Source organism: Anarrhichthys ocellatus, unplaced genomic scaffold (assembly GCF_004355925.1).
Source record: "Anarrhichthys ocellatus isolate YVR2014 unplaced genomic scaffold, GSC_Weel_1.0 scaffold2, whole genome shotgun sequence".
NCBI classification, from domain to species: Eukaryota; Metazoa; Chordata; class Actinopteri; order Perciformes; family Anarhichadidae; genus Anarrhichthys; species Anarrhichthys ocellatus.
The window spans coordinates 12,900,689-12,920,299 of NW_022280032.1; the positions used below are offsets into that span (position 1 = coordinate 12,900,689).

The 19,611-nt window shown below is 41.8% G+C and overlaps 3 protein-coding genes across 7 annotated transcripts; 2 read left to right on the top strand and 1 right to left on the bottom strand.

The window, feature by feature from the left end:
* The first annotated feature begins 70 nt into the window (after window positions 1-70).
* On the top strand, window positions 71-3,219 carry LOC116393099 (kelch-like protein 42). The gene is made up of 8 exons (XM_031865080.1): window positions 71-924; window positions 1,020-1,208; window positions 1,309-1,493; window positions 1,617-1,968; window positions 2,099-2,244; window positions 2,429-2,583; window positions 2,727-2,884; window positions 3,037-3,219. The coding sequence occupies exons 1-8, from the start codon at window positions 640-642 to the stop codon at window positions 3,217-3,219; spliced, it is 1,653 nt and encodes a 550-aa protein (XP_031720940.1). The 5' UTR covers window positions 71-639.
* A 998-nt stretch (window positions 3,220-4,217) lies between these two features.
* On the top strand, window positions 4,218-14,278 carry cpt1b (carnitine palmitoyltransferase 1B (muscle)). The gene is made up of 19 exons (XM_031863744.1): window positions 4,218-4,393; window positions 6,664-6,821; window positions 7,037-7,176; window positions 7,337-7,508; window positions 7,716-7,817; window positions 8,296-8,433; window positions 8,523-8,600; window positions 8,837-8,944; window positions 9,087-9,171; window positions 9,582-9,777; window positions 9,850-10,035; window positions 10,142-10,247; window positions 10,336-10,452; window positions 10,586-10,750; window positions 10,854-10,988; window positions 11,468-11,620; window positions 11,702-11,815; window positions 11,937-12,029; window positions 12,151-14,278. The coding sequence occupies exons 2-19, from the start codon at window positions 6,681-6,683 to the stop codon at window positions 12,283-12,285; spliced, it is 2,364 nt and encodes a 787-aa protein (XP_031719604.1). The 5' UTR covers window positions 4,218-4,393; window positions 6,664-6,680; the 3' UTR covers window positions 12,286-14,278.
* Window positions 13,432-19,555, bottom strand: sephs1 (selenophosphate synthetase 1). Of its 5 annotated transcripts, XM_031863765.1 has the most exons (11): window positions 18,132-19,271; window positions 17,619-17,764; window positions 17,390-17,512; window positions 17,147-17,243; window positions 16,562-16,665; window positions 16,269-16,376; window positions 15,912-16,066; window positions 15,717-15,807; window positions 15,513-15,612; window positions 14,730-14,942; window positions 13,432-14,259 (listed from the first exon to the last, which is right to left on the bottom strand). In XM_031863765.1, the coding sequence occupies exons 3-11, from the start codon at window positions 17,483-17,485 to the stop codon at window positions 14,045-14,047; spliced, it is 1,179 nt and encodes a 392-aa protein (XP_031719625.1). In that variant the 5' UTR covers window positions 17,486-17,512; window positions 17,619-17,764; window positions 18,132-19,271; the 3' UTR covers window positions 13,432-14,044. The 5 variants fall into 5 exon arrangements, with proteins under 5 accessions (XP_031719625.1, XP_031719645.1, XP_031719635.1 ...); XM_031863785.1 differs by lacking the exons at window positions 17,619-17,764; window positions 18,132-19,271 and adding an exon at window positions 19,533-19,555; XM_031863775.1 differs by lacking the exons at window positions 17,619-17,764; window positions 18,132-19,271 and adding an exon at window positions 19,283-19,339.
* Between the last annotated feature and the right edge of the window lie 56 nt (window positions 19,556-19,611).

The following is a 19,611-nucleotide window of genomic DNA, read 5'->3' on the forward strand; positions in this document are numbered from 1 at the left end:
GCTGTACTGTCTTTCTTATATACTACGTATCCTTCTGTAAAAAGATATTTTAACAAATGCATTGATGCATTTTGTCGAACATGGAAGTTACGCTCATAAGATCAAACTTGATTGGCCCATGGTGATGTCAAGAGCAGAGTTTGTTTGATCCCAGAGGGCTGACTGTATGTCCCACCTCCATGTGCCTAAAATAGACCAGCCCGAAAAAAAACTACGCTGCTCGAAGATCAAGGGACACTTTTGAATCGACTGGATCTGTCTCGGAACAAACAGGAGTTCTGAAATTGAAGATTTAATGTTGCTGTTCACTGCACTATTTTCTTTAATGAACCGTTTCTGTTGGCATGTGGTCTTAAGTCTTTAGTCTCAGCTGTTCCACAAAGTCGATCAGTGAGAGCTGCAGCATGGAGAAGGAGACGAGCCGGTGGAACATGGACTGAACTGCTTGTTCGTCCTCGGTCTTTCCATCGAATTGGCTGCTTTAAATTCATCAGGGGACTTGTCTTCCCCTTTTTCAAGCTCTTACAGTGTCATTCTGAAAATGTGATTGGAGCAGTGGTTGTGTGAGAGGTGCATTGCATATTTAGACCTTTGGAGTTCTAACAAATAACACATGCAGGTGGTATAAAAACTGTTGTAATGTCTAAACGTGGATCCAAACAACACTCTGTCAGTGTGATGAATCTCAGGCAACATTTTATGATACTATTAGAGTGGATAGGTTTGTGGGCAAAACATATTCTTACAAGGCTTTGGGGAGCTTTTCCAGCAGTCAAAAGTCATATAGCATCGCCAGATATCACAGATACAGGATCATGCAAAGCAGACTCGGAGTGGAAAACCAATGAGGCTCTTCGCACATATCACCCTGGAGATGGAGACGAAACCACTGTAACGGTCCAAACCAGCACATGTGCATTCCATGTAAGTAACAAAACACAAACCTCCCAACCATACACGTTCATTTAAAAAAAATAATGGAGGCTGTAGAAACTTTGTTTTGCTAATTCATTTTTAAGGTGGATCTTGGGAGACTCTCCGAGTGCAGTGAGTACTTCCGAGCCTTGTCCCGGTCCAGAATGAGAGAGACCTCAGAGAGCCTCATCCACCTGGAACATGTGTCCTCCTCCGCCTTCCACAATCTCCTTGAGTTTTCCTTCCTTGATCAGTTTAAAGTCCCTCAGGAGGAGTTGGGCACACACATCCAGGTATGCACACTATTCGACATCGCATGATTTCCATCAGCGCCGTGATTCACCCCAAAACCAACCAACTCTTTTTTTTTTTCTCCCTTTTAAAACTCTGGAGGTCAGCAGCTATCTCCTGGCCGAGGCCTTCCTCTCAAGGTGCTTGTCAGTCCTCGCAGATGAACTCAGCCCAGGTAACTGTTTGTCATACCTGAGTCTGGCTCAGGAGATCTGCTGTGTGGAGCTGAAGATGACAGTGTTCACCTACCTGAGTAGAAACCTGCTGGAGCTTCCTCACCTTATCAAGTATGCAGCGCTTAACGGTATAATTACATGAGATGAAATCTTTGGACTGTAAACAGGATTTGCTATAAGGACAGAGTTGACTTTATGTTTCTTTCTTGTCCCTAAAACTGATTCACCCCTCAGGTGTCTGAATGATGCAGAGAAGGACGAAGTTGTCCACCTGAGGATTCAAGGAGACAGACGTCTGTGCAGCCTTAGGAAAGAGAACCTGACTTCTTGGAATGACCCAGAAACAGAACGTGCCCGACATATCTTCACCCTAAAGGGGTCAGAGGACAGCGGAGATTGGTATCCAGTTACAGAGCTTCCTTTCAGTGCTGATAAGTGGTGCTTCACTGCAGTTGTCCTGTATAACTACCTGTATGTAATAGGAGGCTACCGCCAGCCTGTTAAGAGAGGCTGGGAGTTCAAGATGGCTTCCTTTAGGTATAATCCCCTCACTCATTCGTGGGCCGCCACAGCTCCACTGCTCAAGGTGAGACAGTCTTCTACCGTGTGAATCAAGCAGATGACCAATCCGTCTCAATCAAAATAAAAGTTGCCTGGCCTTCCGCAGTCATTTCTTTCACACTAATGAAAACTGTCCCCATCTGTTGCATCTACAGCACAGAAGGCACTTCAGTGCAGTGGCCTGTGAAGGTTGTATTTACGCCGTGGGAGGCTGGTACTTGGATTCACTGGTGACCCCAGACTCCAGCACATCTCTTTATACAGCTGTAGAGTGCTATGATCCATGGGAGGACACATGGAGGTTTGTGTCCTCTTTATCAGTTCAGCTGGTAGGTTTTTGGGATGACACTGAAAACACATTTTCTAATTGATGTGTGGTCCCTTCAGAAAAGTAATCCTTTAATTATTTGTTAGTGTATTAGTGATTGAATATGATCTCTGCCTTAGGTTTGTGTATTAGTGACTGAATATGATCTCTGCCTTAGGTTTGTCTCCTCACTGCCACTCAATGACTTCCAGTTCACCATGTCCTTGTCCCATGATTTGCCCCTTGCCACTAGCCTTGGACACTGTCTCTATGTGTTGGGCAGCATCCAGAGGACTGGAGAGAAACTGCTGCTGCAGTACAACACAAGTCAAGGTAAGGCAGAAGAGCACAGCAATGTTTGGCAAGAGGTATATGTTTGTTTTTTTTACAGCCTAGACAGCTTGAACAGACTATTTTCTAACACACTGATCAGGACGTATGACGAATGGTGCTTCTATATTGTCTCTGTCTATTAGGCTCCTGGTCTGAACTGCTTCCCACCCTTACCAGAGCAGATGCAGACCTCCCTACTCTTTACTTCCTGGGTGCCACTGACAGGCTGATTGTGATTGGTGGGAACAACTCAGTGAATGTGGTGACATCATTCTGTGTGCAGTCACAAAGATGGGGACAGGTGCGAAAGAGATATGTTGATGAAAAAATAAAAAAAAACATGGCTACTTCCTCCCATTTAGCAGAGTTATGTGTATCTGAAGCACACAGACGTCTTTCATATTCATGCCTAATATTTTTAACTAAAGTAAAAATGGGTTTTATTCTTTTTAGGTGCACAAGGCTGAGAAAGTGGCATTTGCAGGACAGGGGGCAGTTGTAGACGAACAGGTGCTGATGCCAAGTATAGAGCACAACACTGTTGCAAGGATGGATCTCCAAACCCTCTCCCTCAGAGTTCTTCCTCCTCTACCCATCTCCACCCGCTATGAAGCTGTCTTTTATCTTCACTTTTAATGTTATAGATAGCTCTTTTGCTATACTGCACACAATTTGTGATTGTTTTTTGTGGCTGAATGTCATAGTGCTTAAGCCTTCCTTAAACATAAGAAGATAAACTCCCCTATATGGATTATCATTATCTCTTGTGTTTAAAATCCCAGTCCGTTTGTTTTAAGTTTTAAGGCAGATTACAGTTTGACTTATACCTCAAGCACAGCGAGAAAAATAATTGAAGAATATTGACTTCAGAACCTGAATTCATTGTATATTATAAATGTGTTATAGTCGGGTTCAGTTTGGACTTTGGAAGGCTACTTAATAGACTGCTTTTTAAGAAAACGGACTTGGTGCTGTATAAGTATCTCTGCTTTTCTCCCTTGTATAAGAGATTCAAAATCTTTATTTTTCTTGGTTAATAAGGGTAATTCATGAATAAGGGTATACGTAGGGAATCATGACATTTAAGACCTAATCTAAGACAGGAGTATGATGTCTCCCTTTGTTTATATTTGTGTTTGTGGTTAACATTCATAAAAAATGTCCTCCTCTACTATTTACATTATTGTTTGATTTTAAAGTTGTGATGGTACGACCTAAAATCATTGGTTTGCAAAAAATGTTTTAGTTTTTTATCTTCTCTTTTATGCCTCTAGGCCTGTAACCTGTAACCTCTAAACACATGAATCTGCTGATAATCATCTGAGATTTGTATGCTGTCATTCTGATCACACCATTTCATTTGTATTATCACAGTTAAATACTGCTGGGACTCTCAGTACTTGAAAAGGAAACGTCACATTGCTTTCAGTTACATCCTCACACAGCACTGCAGCATTTTCAGCTGCATAGCAGAGACCTCAAGGCACATGAGGTTAGGCTCTGTATATGTTTGGTGTCTTGTTACAAAATGAAGCATGTCCCGGGTGAGAGAGGAACAGGCAGAGAGGGGAGGGGAGAGAGAGAGAGAGAGTAAGCCAGAGAGTGGAGTTGGGGAAGGAGGAGAGAGGGAGGGAGGGTTGGAAAGCACAGGAGACGACAACTCTGACCTCACTACCTGAGGAAAGCCACATCAAGGGCACTGGAGTCACACAGATCACACAAGCCTGAGTACAGAGGAATTTCATTGCCTGACACAAAGCCACAGCTTTCCTCTGCCTGAGTGGATTATACTGACTCTGTTCTGACATAGGTAAAGTATCTGTCGTATTCAGTTATGCATGTAGGTAGTTGTATTAGCTGCAGGGATTGTTCTACTGGTTACATGTTTTAATTACACAAGAGTTTAATGTGAAAATGATAGATTGGTGAAATCTTTCAGTGAATGTTGTGTTAAGCGTGTATGCAAAAAAGCAGGTTAAAACCATAATGTGGAAGTACAATTATACAATCAAGTGCTGATCAATCCATTTTCACTCTGTGCAGTTCAGTAAAAACAAATGCATACCTTCAAGGTTTTTTTCTCACAGTGTTTTGTAATGCCAAAGGGTTTAGCATTCATCTGTTGGTTGTAGTCTGTGTTTATATTTGCATGCCCATCTGAGGTCTGGCGCATGCTCAGCCGGTGTACTGCTATATCTGGCCATTGAACTTTGTCCCACTTGGTGACTGCTCAGTCATATGACATGGAAAAAGAAATCCTAGAGCTGTCACCCTGTCCATTACATGGAGTGGTTTATGAACTCCAAATATTTCAGTTTAAGATTTCACAAGGGCATTGCATTTAAAAGACAATGACTGAACCCTTCCAACTTTATAATATAGCTATTTTTTTTTTTCATGCTAAAATGTGTGACTCCCATATCAGTGGCCTTCCCTATCACATTATGAGCAAACACTATGGTGCAAATAACGTCCCCACTGTGAGTCAGTGGGGACGTCTTTGAAAGTTTATCCGTTTTTTTTTTCCTCTTTATGTTATAATGTTGGTAATTGTCATTGGTGTAGTACAAAAATGCCGAATTGTAATAGTATGGCTACTCGTTTTTATTAAACTAAGCTCATATAGGCTAACATCAGTTGGCACTTGTTGCCATGGCAACTACACCAGCAGACTAAACTGGGGTGGATGAGCGGCTATGCTAACGAAGACGAGCGTTATTGACCCATTTGGCCACAGGAGGGAGTGGGCCTTCAGGTGAGCACTTCTGTCAGGAGTAAACTAATGCAGCGCACATATGTGTTATCTATCACCACAGGTATAGAGATGTTTTCCTCCGTTTCTTTTTGAAAATATATTTTTCTGAATTTATAAATCCATTGTGCAATGAAATTCGTTGGCATAGCCGTTTAGTCACCCCAGTGTAGTCTGCTGGTGTGCCAACTGATGTTAGCCTATATTAGCTTAGTTTAATAAAAACGAGTAGCCATACTATTACAATTCGGCATTTTTTTTACTAAAAATAAGTGAATGAAAAACTTTTCATTCACTTATTTTTATTTTTAATACATTGCTGTATTTTTCAATGTTCAAGACCACAACTTGAAGTTTCAGGTTCAAATTCGTTTTTCAAATGAACAAAACGTTTGACCTGGATTTAGCTCCATACAGTAAAGCTGACTCTCAATACTGCTCGCTCCACCTACTACTCTGGCATCATCCACTCCGGTACCGCCAAACCCAAGGTCCTCTTCTCAAACCTTTGGAAAATCTCTCCCACTCCTCCACAGCTGAGAAATGTAACTTTTTCCTGTCATTCTACAAAGCAAAAATTGAAACCATCTAGAATCAACTGGTCACTTCCAGACATTTTTGATTAAACCCTCTCCTTCAAACGTCATGTCAATCACATCACAAAAACTGCCTCTTTCGTCTCAAAAACATCGCCCGTCTATGGCCTTCCCTCTCCTCCACAGCCGCGGAAACACTCATCCTCGCCTTCATCACCTCTCGACTGGACTACTGCAACAGCATCCTTATTCCAGATCCACCAAAACCATCAACAAACTACAATACATCCAGAACTCAGCTGCCCGTCTGTTCTCACACTCCCGCACCAGAGATCACATCACCCCAGTCCTTCAAAACCTCCGCTGGCTCCCCATACAGCAAAGAATCCAGTTCAAGATTCTCCTCATTACATACAAAGCCCTTCACAACCTAGCTCCTTCATACCTTTCGCACCTCCTGCAAGACACACTCCCACCCGCAACCTCAGATCCGCCGCCGACAACCTCCTTACCCCCCTACTCTGTCCAAGCACCAGACCTGGGGGGACAGGTCCTTCTCCATTGCTGCCACCACCCACTGGAACTCTCTCCCCCAGCACCTCAGACATTCTCCGTAACTCGCCACTTTCAAAACTGCACTTAAAACTCACTTATTTCATCTGCTTTTAACCTGTGATGCTAGTTATGTACACTTTTGTTTTGTTTCTTAATGTTATAATGTCATCTCTCTGCCTTGTTTAAATTGTTATTGAAGAAACCTGATGACTTAAAAAGTTTCACCTTGATTTCCAGGCTAGTACTTTTCAGAGATGGCTGAGGCGCATCAGGCGGTGGGCTTCCAGTTCACTGTGCGCCCAGACGGTGTGGACCTTAAACTGAGTCAAGAGGTCATCAAAAACATCTACCTGTCTGGAGTGACAGCATGGAAGAAGCGAGCCATTCAATTCAAGGTACAATAGCCAACACTAAAGATCTACTGTTCCAAAATGTTCCAAAATGTGGAGTCGCTAGATAATAAGATTACAAACATGCTTTTGAGTGTAGCATTTAAGCTCTACAAAGGTATTAACAGTTGTGCATTTTCATTCATTCATCATCTGAGCATAACGTAGAAGATGAAGATTAATCTTGTGTTCATATTGAATCTTGTTGATTTCACTCACAGAATGGTGTATTAGCTGGAGTCTATCCTGCCAGTCCGTCCAGTTGGCTGATAGTTGTGATTGCCATGATGAGTTCCTTGTATATCCGCATAGACCCCCCTCTAGGAATGATTGAAGCAATCACGGAAAACCTACCACAGAGGTCAGAGATCTCCTGCAGCCCAGTGATATGTCCCCTCGTTGTTGTTCAGATTTGACATATTCTACTGTACTTTAGCTTTCCATAGATGAGCGACACAGTAAGTCAGCTGTTTAAGAGAAACTATAAAGTTATTGTGCAGTGTTGTGCCTTTTCTGTGCAGAGACTATTTATCAGTGCAGACCCGAGCGGTGCTGAGTGCCATTCTGTTTGCCACTGGACTTTGGCTGTTCCTCATCTACCTCTTGAGATACATGCTCAAAGCTCTGCTCTCCTACCATGGATGGATTTTTGAATCCCATGGCAAAATGAGCTCATCTACCAAAGTGTGGCTGGTACGTTTGTCTTTCACTCACTCTGTCTGAAGCTTTAATCATACTGTGTGTGCCATTCAATTAACTGGCTGCCAGTACATCATTACTATTAGGTATTTGCGTCCCTTGCTCAGTGCAGAGGGTATGTTGATTCCTGATCTGTTATGAAGGGTCATCTAGTATACTATATGTGTGTGATGTTCTGTGTGTTTATTTCTTTGTTACCAGAGCCTCGTGAAGATGTTCTCCGGGCGCAGGCCGCTGCTCTACAGTTTTCAGGCCTCCTTACCCAGGCTCCCTGTGCCCAGTGTGGATGATACAATTTATAGGGTGTGAAACTACACAGTACTGACCTCCCATGACCACAGCAAGTGAATGTGTCATCCTGAAACGAATGACATGGAGACGCACTAAATGAATGCATGTTATTAAGTGTTACCTGACATCTAAACATCCTTATTTGTCATGATTTCACAACCAACAACACATTTCTGATTACCATTTCTAACTGTTACACCTAAACCTATCTAGCACATCAACTAAACCTACACTTTTCCAACTATTTGATATATGTAGCTTGTTAGACCATACAGACATAGTTCGACTGTACCACCATCTAGCTCCCTTCCCTTCCTGCACCCTGTGAAAGCTACAGTAGTACACTAGTAGATACAAACCTGTCACGTCCCCTATGCTGCACATGTGCTGGATGTCTTTCAGGTTTTCTCTTTGTGTAGCGCATGCTGCACTATATCAGCTTTTTCACTGCTCCTTTGTCCTGACAGCACACACCATGTTTTCTCCACAGTACCTGGAGTCAGTCCGTCCTCTGCTAAACAGTGAACAGTACAACCAAATGGAGATGCTGGCCAATGACTTTAAAGATTCAAAAGCAGCCCAGCTACAGAGATACCTAATCCTGAAATCCTGGTGGGGGACAAATTATGTGAGTAGTACCTGCAAGTTATACAACATCGAAACTCAAATTGAATTGAATGATAATGTCATTCAATGATAATATGTTATCTTCTCTAGGTAAGTGACTGGTGGGAGGAGTACATCTACCTCAGGGGTAGGAGTCCTATCATGGTGAACAGTAACTTCTATATAATGGTAAGATACAGTAGACTGTCAATACTGGGGTGTATAGTAATGCTCTTTTCATATCATTTTTAACGAGAAATACTAGACAAACAAATAGTTCTCTAAACTTCATTGCTAAATGCCAGTAACCAAAATAATAATTACTCTTATTAAATCATATTTGTCTCTTTATGTGATTTACAGTATACTTGCTCTCTGTTTTCTGTCTATTTGAGTATACTTTGTCTTTGTGGTGAATGTATTAGGACCTATTGTACATAATCCCAACACACCGACAGGCTGCTCGGGCAGGGAATGTGGTCCATGCCATGCTGCAGTACAGGCGCAAACTGGAACGGGGTGAACATGCACCGGTAACGCTTGCCATGACTTTACTACAACTCTGCCATCAATCTAAACAAATCACCCAATCAGCTTGTAACCTACCCACTGTAAAACCATTTACATACTTCATTCTTCTCTGTGATGAATGCTTTTTTTCTTTTTTATTCTCAGCTGAGGGCTTTGGGGACAGTTCCTATGTGTTCCACTCAGATGGAGAGGATATTTAACACCACCCGCATCCCTGGGATTGAAACAGGTAAACAACTGCTCTGTACAGTTTAAAGGGTTAATCAACACTCAAAAGCGTTGGGCAGACCTGGGTTGAAACTTGCTGTCATAGCACATGCTTTCCATCAGCTGTTAAAAGTGAAATACCTGCTTTGACATCATTAACTGAGGTATGAACAGAAGTGCAACTGGTTTGAAAGTTTCAGCCACCAGTCCAATGTGCTACAGTGTTGATTTACCCTCTAACAGCTGTACTGCTGGCGCACATGATTATGAATGTGAGATAAAAGGACCATTGGTCAATCTGTTTGTATTAAAGCGTTATGCCTGTTCCTATTATTCTACATTTTATCTTTGAGATTATCCAACGGCATCAACCCTCTTATTTTGTCATGTGTCCACACATGCTTCCTTTTTCTTTTTGGCCCTTCCTTGCAGATATTGTGCAGCACCTGACTGACCGTAAGCACCTGGTTGTCTACCACAAGGGCAGATTCTTCAAAGTGTGGCTGTACACTGGAGGACGCCACCTCTTACCCAGTGAACTTGAAACACAGTTTCAAAGGATCCTCAATGATACATCAGAACCCCAGCCAGGAGAACTCAAATTAGCTGCCTTGACTGCAGGAAACAGGTGTATATAATCACACACACATGCGCAGGACACATGTGTGGAAAATTGTCTTACTCTGACATCCCCTTCTAGAGTTCCATGGGCTCGGGCTCGGATTAAATATTTCAGCCAGGGAGGAAACAAAGTGTCCCTGGACGCCATTGAGTCTGCTGCCTTCTTCCTGACGCTAGATGGCGAGCAACAGGGTTACGACCCTGCAAAGACCAAATCGTTTGACAGTTATGCCAAGTCCCTGCTTCATGGAAAATGTTACGACAGGTACGCACAGAAGTCAAGGGGAAGGTCCCAGCTATTGGCTGCAGTACTGGTTAGACTTTCAGCAGTTGGTTCACCGAAAAAGACTTGTTTATTTCCTCTGTCACAGGTGGTTTGACAAGTCTTTCACCTTGATCTCTTATCCAAATGGAAAAATGGGTGTTAATGCTGAACATTCTTGGGCTGATGCACCAATTGTCGGACATATGTGGGAGGTATGAAACGTGTGCTGATATTGTATTTCAAAAATAATGATTAAAAATGTGCAAATATATTTTCAACCAGCATTTTTTGTCTATGTAGTATGTTCTTGCAACAGACTGCTTCCATCTTGGCTACACGGAGGAGGGGCATTGTAAAGGGGATGTGAACAAAGGTCTGCCTTATCCCTCTCGACTACAGTGGCAAATTGCAAAGGAGGTGCAGTAGGGCCTTAAATCATGAATTTCCATTGACCTATTTGATTTGCATTTAATGGTATTTGCTGTAGGCTATTAACTGTATTTTCATCACAAAACGAATCAGGTTATCCTTCTGTTTTCCCCTCTCGTAGTGCCAAGAGGTCATTGAGACTTCATACTTGTCAGCCAAGCAGATAGCTGACGACGTGGACTTCCATGGCCATCTATTCCATGAGTTTGGGAAAGGACTGATCAAGAAGTGCAGGAGCAGTCCTGATGCCTTTATTCAGTTGGCCCTGCAGCTAGCACAGTTCAGGGTAGGGCTGCCATCTTCATGACATTACTGACATTATCGCTCACTGTTGTCTTTGATTATGTCATCCACCAACAAAACATTACTTCAATCCATCTGCTTTTTAGGACCAGGGTGTGTTCTGTCTGACTTACGAGTCATCCATGACTCGTATGTTCAGAGACGGTCGGACAGAGACGGTACGCTCCTGCACTTCTGAGGCTGTTGCATTTGTCAGAGCCATGGAGGATGCAGGTGCAACAGTAAGCAGAACACAATCACACACAGAAACACTTCAAATGAATCAGGATCACACAACATAAAAAACACAAAGAGGTCTGTAGTGGCATCACAGGTGGGTCCAGCCAGGTCCTTAAACATTCAAATCCTTTACTGGAGGAGGTCAATATTTAAAACAATTTGCAAAATAATTAGACTTTGGTCATATCTGATCTCAAATGTGTGTGTTATCAGGCTCACAAATTCACAATCAGTCTTTCGGTGTAAATGGACACACTTTCTGTAAGTACACCACATCACATTTGGAGAGGACACGCTGTTAGAGGTCACATTGTGCTGCTTAGGACTTGGTCACCAGGACCTGGAGGCAATATGTCTCCTCATGCCAGTGCTCTGGACTCTGAACTCTCTGAAGTTCTTGTAGGGTCAAACTGATATGTTGTTAATGCCATAAGTACGGGCCTGGATGCTACTTGTTTGTGCCGTTTGTTTTTGTGATCAGAATGCCCAGAGACTGGCCCTGTTTCGGAAAGCAGCAGATAAGCATCAAAACATGTATCGTCTGGCCATGACGGGTTCTGGTATCGACCGTCACCTCTTCTGTCTCTACATAGTGTCCAAATACCTCGGTGTTGACTCGCCATTCCTTAAGAAGGTTAGAACTATGGGTTTACTCTTACCCTACCAACTTTTCTCCTTTCTTATCTGCCTTAACATTCAATATCTTTGCTTCTAGGTGCTTTCAGAGCCGTGGAAGTTGTCTACCAGCCAGACTCCACAGCAACAGCTCAATTTAGTTGACATCAACAAGTTCCCTAACTATGTGGGTGCTGGTGGTGGATTTGGCCCAGTGAGTAAAGTTGTTTTATTTAAGGGATGTGCAAAAGCAACACACAAGTCGTAACGTTTCACCCTGAAGTCGTGGTCTGGAGGCATTTTGTGCAGTAATAGCGCCTCCTCTCTACCACCAGGTGGCTGATGATGGTTATGGTGTGTCTTATATAATCGTTGGGGAAAACCTCATCACATTCCACATCTCCAGCAAGTTCTCCAACCCTGACACAGTAAGAGTACAAAATGAGAGCAATGCATATTATCATATATGTATAGCGTGTAATGCTGTCTTTAAAAAACGCAACACTCTTTATGTCTCTCTCTGTTTCTGCCTTTGTTTGTGACCTGCAGGACTCATTCCGGTTTGGTCAGCACATTTGTAACGCCATGCTTGATATCCGAGCACTTTTCAAGCCTGAAAACGATAAGAAGACGGTGGAGCATGCATCGCATGTACAGCTGGAAAATGGGAAAAAGCACAAATAACAGACTGTAACGACTGTAGAGTGGTATGCTGGATGTGCCTCACATACAACCTGTGAGTCTCTTCGTCGTGCTTCATTCATACAAAACTAAAGTTCGGGCGACAGGTTGCACTTAAGATCTTTTTGGTCACATTATAGGAGCTGGTCATTCCACTCAGTCAGATTACAGAAATAGTTGTTACTTCTCAATTTTATATTATACCTTCCAGAGCTGTGTTGTTTTGGTGCTGAGGGATAGATCTTTAAAAACGGGAATTTTTGGTTGTTTCTCTCTCCTTTTTGTCAGTTTATACCATAGACTGTATATAAAGCTAACGTAATGTAATAAATCTAAATATAATCTTTATTTATGGTCTGTGCATATGAAACTTGTAAATATAAAACTCAGTACTGTCTGAAACTATAAATCATTTGTTACATGTCAATATTTATGAATTAATGTTGTCATTTTTGATTAAAATATTAAAGATTATCTATTAAATGTATCTCATAATCAGTGGCTTTTGTAGAGTTCAAATGTAATCATACTAATCACTAGACATAAATTCATAGTTATTTTCCATTCTTAACATTAATAAAAATTAATAAAAAAAATGTAATACATCAAAAACATACAAGGAAAAACAATCTATTATGAGAGACGTTTATTGTAAGTGGGGTGACAGTCATGTTCCTGGTATCCATATGAACATTTACAGAGGCCTTACAGGTTCATTCAGGCTTCTCGGACAAACAAAAACGATGTGGACTTTGATCCGCTGGAAGCTTTATAAGAGTTTGTCAGACTGCTCGCAGCAACAGTGAGAGCAAAACCAAATGCACCAGATCTCGAACAAAGGCAACATCACTGATTAGAGTGCTTGATGTGAACAGACTCCTTTTTACAGTTGCACGATTGAGTGACCATATAATGCAAACTCTAATCACCACATTACCTTAAATATGATGACCTACTGGGAATGCAGATGGTAGACGGCTCATCTCCTGATCTGTGACTTTAAACCACACTTCATCTATGACTTCACGTCAATGCACAATGAAGCAACATCAATTGTCAAAAAAAAAATATCAATCTGCAGTTTCATGATAGATAACGTCACATTTGACTTTTGAGTGCAGCTCCCAAAGAGCGGGCAAAAACAAACCATTTTCTATTGTAATATTTATTAGTTCAGGCGGGGACAATACAAAAAGAAAGTAATAAAAAACAAACCATTCTGGTCACTCTTTTTCTTTCAAGGCATCAGTTACAGCAATGAACTAAAACTAGTCTTTATAACTGTACAAAGTGAATAGACAAACAAAAACACCATCATGCGGTCCGCCTGCTTGATGAGAGCCATTTTAAAAAGAGCCAAAGAGGCAACAGTCACCAGACTTCCTAAGATTCAAAATGAATCAACAGTATCACATTATTGTCTTCATCACCATCGCCCTCTTATCAGAAGTTGCCTGCTGATCACACACATGTAACATAAGAGAATACAACAGACACGAAAGGCAAATGGATTTTAAGTATGCTCTAATTCTTACCGGTTTGTTTATCATTGGGGTACTGCAGGCTGAGTCCACTGGGTGATGACGTGCCCCCTGGGCCACTGTGCGGAGCTGTTTTTCATGTAGATACACGCCAACCCAGTCTTTTTTGTGTACATACTATTTTGTGTATATATTTCAACACTCTAGGATGGTTTTGTAGTTTATGTATCTAAAAACACTCTGCAGAGCTTCGGGGTTCCGGTCGATGATGCACAGGTGGATTAGGAAGTTGCACCAGGAGTTGGGTTGACATTCTGCGTGGCTACTTGTGGTGCCACCTCTATGATCCGTGGTTTGTCAATGATGCGAGCAGTGCGGTTTCCTTTCTCTACAATTCCGATGATCCATGCTTGGTGGCCCTCGCCGTATTTTGGGGATTTGATCTCGGCACAGAAGCGGGCAGCTTGCTCCCGAGGCAGACAAATAAGCAGGCCTCCTGTAAAGAAAAGGAGATTCCGTCAGTCACAACGGTCCAAATTGACCAAAACAATTATACAAGTTGTGTTTTAAGGACTGGATGAGTATATCTTGAAAGGGTACAAATTACCTTCAATCCAACTTGAACCTATCAGAAGTCATATTCTTAGGACTTTTAATTTGCATCTTGTCCCAATTAGACTAGTTAGACTTTCTAAACAAATTATGAATGAAGAAACCACAGCTGATTCAGAACGCTACAGCAAAGTTGATTGAATCTTTGTTGTTGTGGCCCCCGGAACATGTATAAAACTGGTGTTTGTTATGTTGGGCCTTTCCTATTTTTGCATATTCACCTGTAAAGCACTTTGTGAGGCTGTCTCGACATATGTGCCATCTACTGTAAACAAACTTTACATTCAAAATAAATGGTGGTTAACGCAGACAGGAAAAAGAAAAAAACAGAGCCTTGTATACACACACACACACCTGATGTTTCAGGGCAGGTGCCGTGCATGAGCCCAAACATGTTCCCACAAGCCTTGGACACGGCCGCCATCTTGGCGAGCACTGGGAGGTTGTGGATGACAAACGACACCTCGCTTCGTTGTTGCCGTGCCAACGTCTGAGCGTGGCCTAGGATGCCGAACCCTGTGATGTCGGTGGCTGCGTGAGCGTTGAAGGTGTGCATGAGACCAGCCGCTACACGAGAGACAGAGAGAGCGCACATTTGGATGACTTTTGGTTGATTGGGGATGTACACAAGTGGTATGAACAAATGCTGACTACACAACTGGTGCTGATATTCACAACAGCCGTCACCCCTTGAAGGCCAATCACTGTATGCCGTCTGAAAGCATAAACATTATAACCATGAGAAGTATGCAACTTCTGTCCCACATGGAACATTATCTTTAGGGATTATTCCATTTTTTTGCATTGTGTTTTACTATATTAGCAGAAGCTACTTAGCCACAGAGGGTGCAACACTGCTGCAGAGGCTGCTGCTGTTTACAAAAATAATCTCCCTCATTCAACATTTCTCTCTGCCCAACAGCTCATGTAGTTATGCCGAGCTTAAAGGCATTTACACACCGGGGTTGTGACAAATGAACAGCACAAAAAAGCAAAATACTTGCCTGCAATTATATTTCTAGGGCTTTTATTGTGAAAGGTAAGAACAGAAGGAGTGGATCTGATCTGCACTGCCTGTGTCAAGGTTGAAGGTAGTAATACAGTTTGCCATTTTGGACACATTCATAGAGGTTTTACCTGTCCTGTTGAGCCGAGCCATGTTCATCATGGCTTCATGGTAGGCCAGCTCTACATCCTCCTGCGTAACCACCAACTTGATCTTGTTCCACTTTTCAGGCTGAGAGATAAAAACAACATATACAGCCAATGGTGTTAGTGTGTATCCTACAAAAGAAGGAGACAAAAATGATTAGAGTGAAATGAGTGAGCAGGCGGACTTACAATATCCAGCCACTGATGTACTGCAACGGCCACTTGTGTTCCAAGCGGCTTGGTCAACACCAACACGTCTCCTGGCACTGCATTGTCTGGCCTGAGAAACGTCAAACATCAACGTTGTTTTTTTTTTTTTTGCAAAATAACAAAATGATAAATTATACATAAGTAGGAAATATGCAGTGTGGAGCTCATTCCTACATGATGAATTCGTTCGGTTGGCAGACTGTTGTAGCAACTCCTCCCATCACCACCCAGGGGTTGAGTACCGTCTGTCCTCCTGTTACAGATGTGCCCGCCTCCTCTGATGCATCCTTGAATCCCTGGATGACCAGTGGCATGACTTTGTCTCTCTCCTGTAAAAGACCAAGACAATTCAGAACACAGAAAGGGAGCACAACATAATATAGTATAATAATAATAAAATATCTTTGTGTCACGTAACTCTATTAGAAGTGGTATTTGGGTTGTTCACCCATTACAACAATTGGTTCTTCGCAGTTTTTTTAGCCAGAAACAAGATCCAAAAGTGAACACATCTGCTGACATGCCTCATACCTTTTCTGACATTTTGTTGCTGACTCCCAGAAGCATCAACATGTTGTCACACTCTGTCACTCCCATAGCATACAGGTCACTTAGAACATTGGCACAAGCTATTCTTCCCTAGAGAAAAGAAATACTGACAATTAAGCACATGAAGGGTTGTTGCATAAAAAACGGCTTACGTTACAACCAATGATACAGACAGAGAATCATAACGGTGGCATCCTTTCATTTGTCACAGGTATGTATAATTAATAGGTACACAACGGAGCAAAAGTAATGCCCATAAAAGAGCAGATCCATACCATCATGTAGGGGTCATCCACAATGGGGTAGATGTAATCTGTTGTCTGGACCAGAGAAAGGCCTCCATGTCTGAGGGGGATCACACAGGTGTCCATTCCTATGCCTTTAAAATATAAAAGAGCTGTGTATGTGATATTTTGAAGAGGTTTTCATTCTGGTACTGTACACAGAACATCCTAATGTAAGAGCAGAATTTGACTGCTGGGCTCTATGATGAGGGAATTATCAAATGACTCTCATTTTAGTGTTTCTGCGCTGGTAGTCTGTCCAGAACTGACACCTTTATAGTATTTTAATGTTTTGCACCCTGTTGTATTTATTGCTCCCTCAATCGCAGTCAACACTGTCCGGTCATTGATGGCGTATGTATAATACAGCAGGACTGGTGCTTTCAAACATGCTTTAAGAGTTTTATATGAAGCAACTTTATCTTTAATGCTCCCACAAAACTGGTTTCCACTACAGAGAAGTTGGTTCTGTTGTGGTTAGAATAGCTAATACTCTTTGTTTAAGCTGTATTACTGTTAAGCACTTTGTAACTTGGCTTATTTGTTATTACAGTACTATACAAGGATCATAATTACCTAATCGGGGCATAACTGCCCCCAGGAACTGTTCATCCTCTTGGTAGTGGTTCTCCTGTAGGGTTTCTAGCAGCTTCTGTAACACATCCTGAGGAACCTGTGACCGAAGACAAAAACCACCATAATCATTATCCTGTATTTGTTTATATCACATTTCTTATCGGGTGGAATCCTTATTAATTTGTATAGATATACAAAGGCAATGACACGTCCACGGCAGATATTCATATGGAGAGAGCTAACCTTGCATCCGGTGCCCTTGAGCTCAGCAAAGCGTGTGAGCCTGAAGTTCTTGTCCAGCTCATAGCTTTCCGGGTTAAAGGACTCCCTCACGGACATGTCTGAAGAAAGTCTGGGTCTTCACCACTAGAAGCACATCAGGACGGAACAATAAAATAACTGTGATTAGAAACGCTGTTTGAATGGGATGAAATTCACCTCACGATTTTATATTATCCACAAACGTGCTCACCTTTGCATCAATTCCAGTGAATCATGACAAAGTGCAAATGTCTGAAGCAACATCACTGAACTAAATCATGCCTTTGTGTGTCTCATAATAGCGTAAGACTGCGTCAGAGAGCTCTTCATTTAACTCTGCAGTCGTCTTTAGCGCTGCTAACAATAACCAACAATTATCTTGATTATTAATGAATCTGGCAATTACATTCTTGATTTATTTTCAGTATATAAAATGTCAAACAATAGTGAAACAGTGAAATAGTGCTAGAATTTAATAAATGTATTTTTTTAATGTCTTTAAACTTTTCTTGCTTTGTCTGATAAACAGTCCAAAACCTAAAAGATGTTCTCATTCAGTTTACACTTACATTAAACAAAGAAAAGCAGCAAAACCTGACAATTGAGATGCTGGATATAATTAAAACAATTTATTAACTAACGAATGAGCAGTGTATCAATTTTCTTAGTAACACATTTTGAGGATACTTTATACTAGGAACACCGTATCAAAGCAGCCAAACACCTGAAACACGACCACACTTAAATCAGCACCTCTCTGACGAGTCTCAATACGAAATGAAGAATTCACAGGTGTAGTAATTGTGTAGGTCTATTGTATTGTACTGAATGTCAATATCCGGATGCATTCCTGTTCGGGTTTCAAATTACATTGATTTTGATCAAATTAAGAAAATAAAAATCGATTGCACGTGCATTAGTATAATATTTATTAAAATTGGTCAGTTTAGTGAGAAAACAAATATTAGGGGTCTGAAGTGCAAAGCATCAAAGACTCTTCAACAGCATCTCTCTGTGACCCCCAATACACACCACTGGGAACACAACACTTCACAATGAGCTGGTGCATGCTGTCGACTCTCATGTTTGCTTTTGTTTGATTAAATGTAACACGTGAATAACATGACAACGGGAAACACTTTTAAACCTGGCAGAGTTATTGGTCGCTTATAAGCCCGGTTTGTTATTCAAACTGCTGTTGAGTTGCTGAAGGGGCTTCGGTTAGCTCACAGTGGGAATGTTCAAGAGACAAAATGCTGCGAAGTTCATTCAACCCTGAGGCAACAATATCAGCGCCGACCGCAGGTGAACTGTTCGGTGTAATGGACACCACGTTGTCAACTGCTGCGGTTAGCTGCAGTTTACAATGTGTTGAAAGTGTAACTGTCACTTTTGTTTTGCTAAAAAAAAAAAAAAAATGCAGTTTCCGTTTCTATGCTAGCTCTCGCTTTGCAAACGCTGATCAATGCATGAGGTGATGAGCATAAGAACAAAGACCTGAGAGTGTCCGAGTGTGCGAGCTGCGCAACAATTAAAAACACACACTGTGCAGGCCACAGCCCTAATGTGAACCACAGTTGTTGAAACATAGTGTCAGTTCTTTGCCCATTGTAAGTTAAAAAGTTGCCGTAGAGCGCCGAATAAAAATGTCGGCGGCGGAAAAAATTAACCCTTTCCTGTCCCTCACCATGCGATGTGTGCAACATCACAGTTCGTATCAATAAAACAGCACTGAATATGCAACTTGTGCAACGTTTGTACTAATATTGTGCAATATAAGTGTTTACAATTGCCCTAAATGTTATTTTAGGACCAAAGCGGAGTTATATTCTTGCAACATTTCCCCTTTAATTGCTCTGTCCAGTTTATCCTTACCAGCTTCACGTTAGCGGTGGATCCCGACAGAAGAGCGGGGACGGCCCCAGAATGCATTGCGGCTAGAATCGGGCGTCCTCCGAGAACGCCTGACGAAAAGTGAGACATATTTGTCTTCTAACTCAGAACTAGACGATTAAAAAATAGAACTGTCACGTAAAATTGAATGCATTTCAATGAATCAACCTATCCGATCATGTTTTGTCTTCATCAAACAATATATGGTTTGCAATACAAAGAGGAAACTCACAAGATCTCAAAGGGTCCTCTGCCCGTACATTGGCGGCTGTAACATCCCCTTTAATGGGCTGTGAAGTCTGGCAACAAAA

Coding starts and splice junctions, on each gene's coding strand:
- sephs1 (XM_031863785.1), bottom strand. CDS start 17,485: ATGTCCGTGAGGGAGTCCTTTAACCCGGAAAGCTATGAGCTGGACAAG. Junction 16,666..17,146: donor GGCAGTTATGCCCCGATTAG/GTAATTATGATC, acceptor TATATTTTAAAG/GCATAGGAATGGACACCTGT. Junction 15,808..15,911: donor CAACCGAACGAATTCATCAT/GTAGGAATGAGC, acceptor GACGTTTCTCAG/GCCAGACAATGCAGTGCCAG.
- cpt1b (XM_031863744.1), top strand. CDS start 6,681: ATGGCTGAGGCGCATCAGGCGGTGGGCTTCCAGTTCACTGTGCGCCCA. Junction 6,822..7,036: donor AGCGAGCCATTCAATTCAAG/GTACAATAGCCA, acceptor TTTCACTCACAG/AATGGTGTATTAGCTGGAGT. Junction 7,509..7,715: donor CATCTACCAAAGTGTGGCTG/GTACGTTTGTCT, acceptor CTTTGTTACCAG/AGCCTCGTGAAGATGTTCTC.
- LOC116393099 (XM_031865080.1), top strand. CDS start 640: ATGTCTAAACGTGGATCCAAACAACACTCTGTCAGTGTGATGAATCTC. Junction 925..1,019: donor CCAGCACATGTGCATTCCAT/GTAAGTAACAAA, acceptor TTCATTTTTAAG/GTGGATCTTGGGAGACTCTC. Junction 1,209..1,308: donor AGTTGGGCACACACATCCAG/GTATGCACACTA, acceptor AAAACTCTGGAG/GTCAGCAGCTATCTCCTGGC.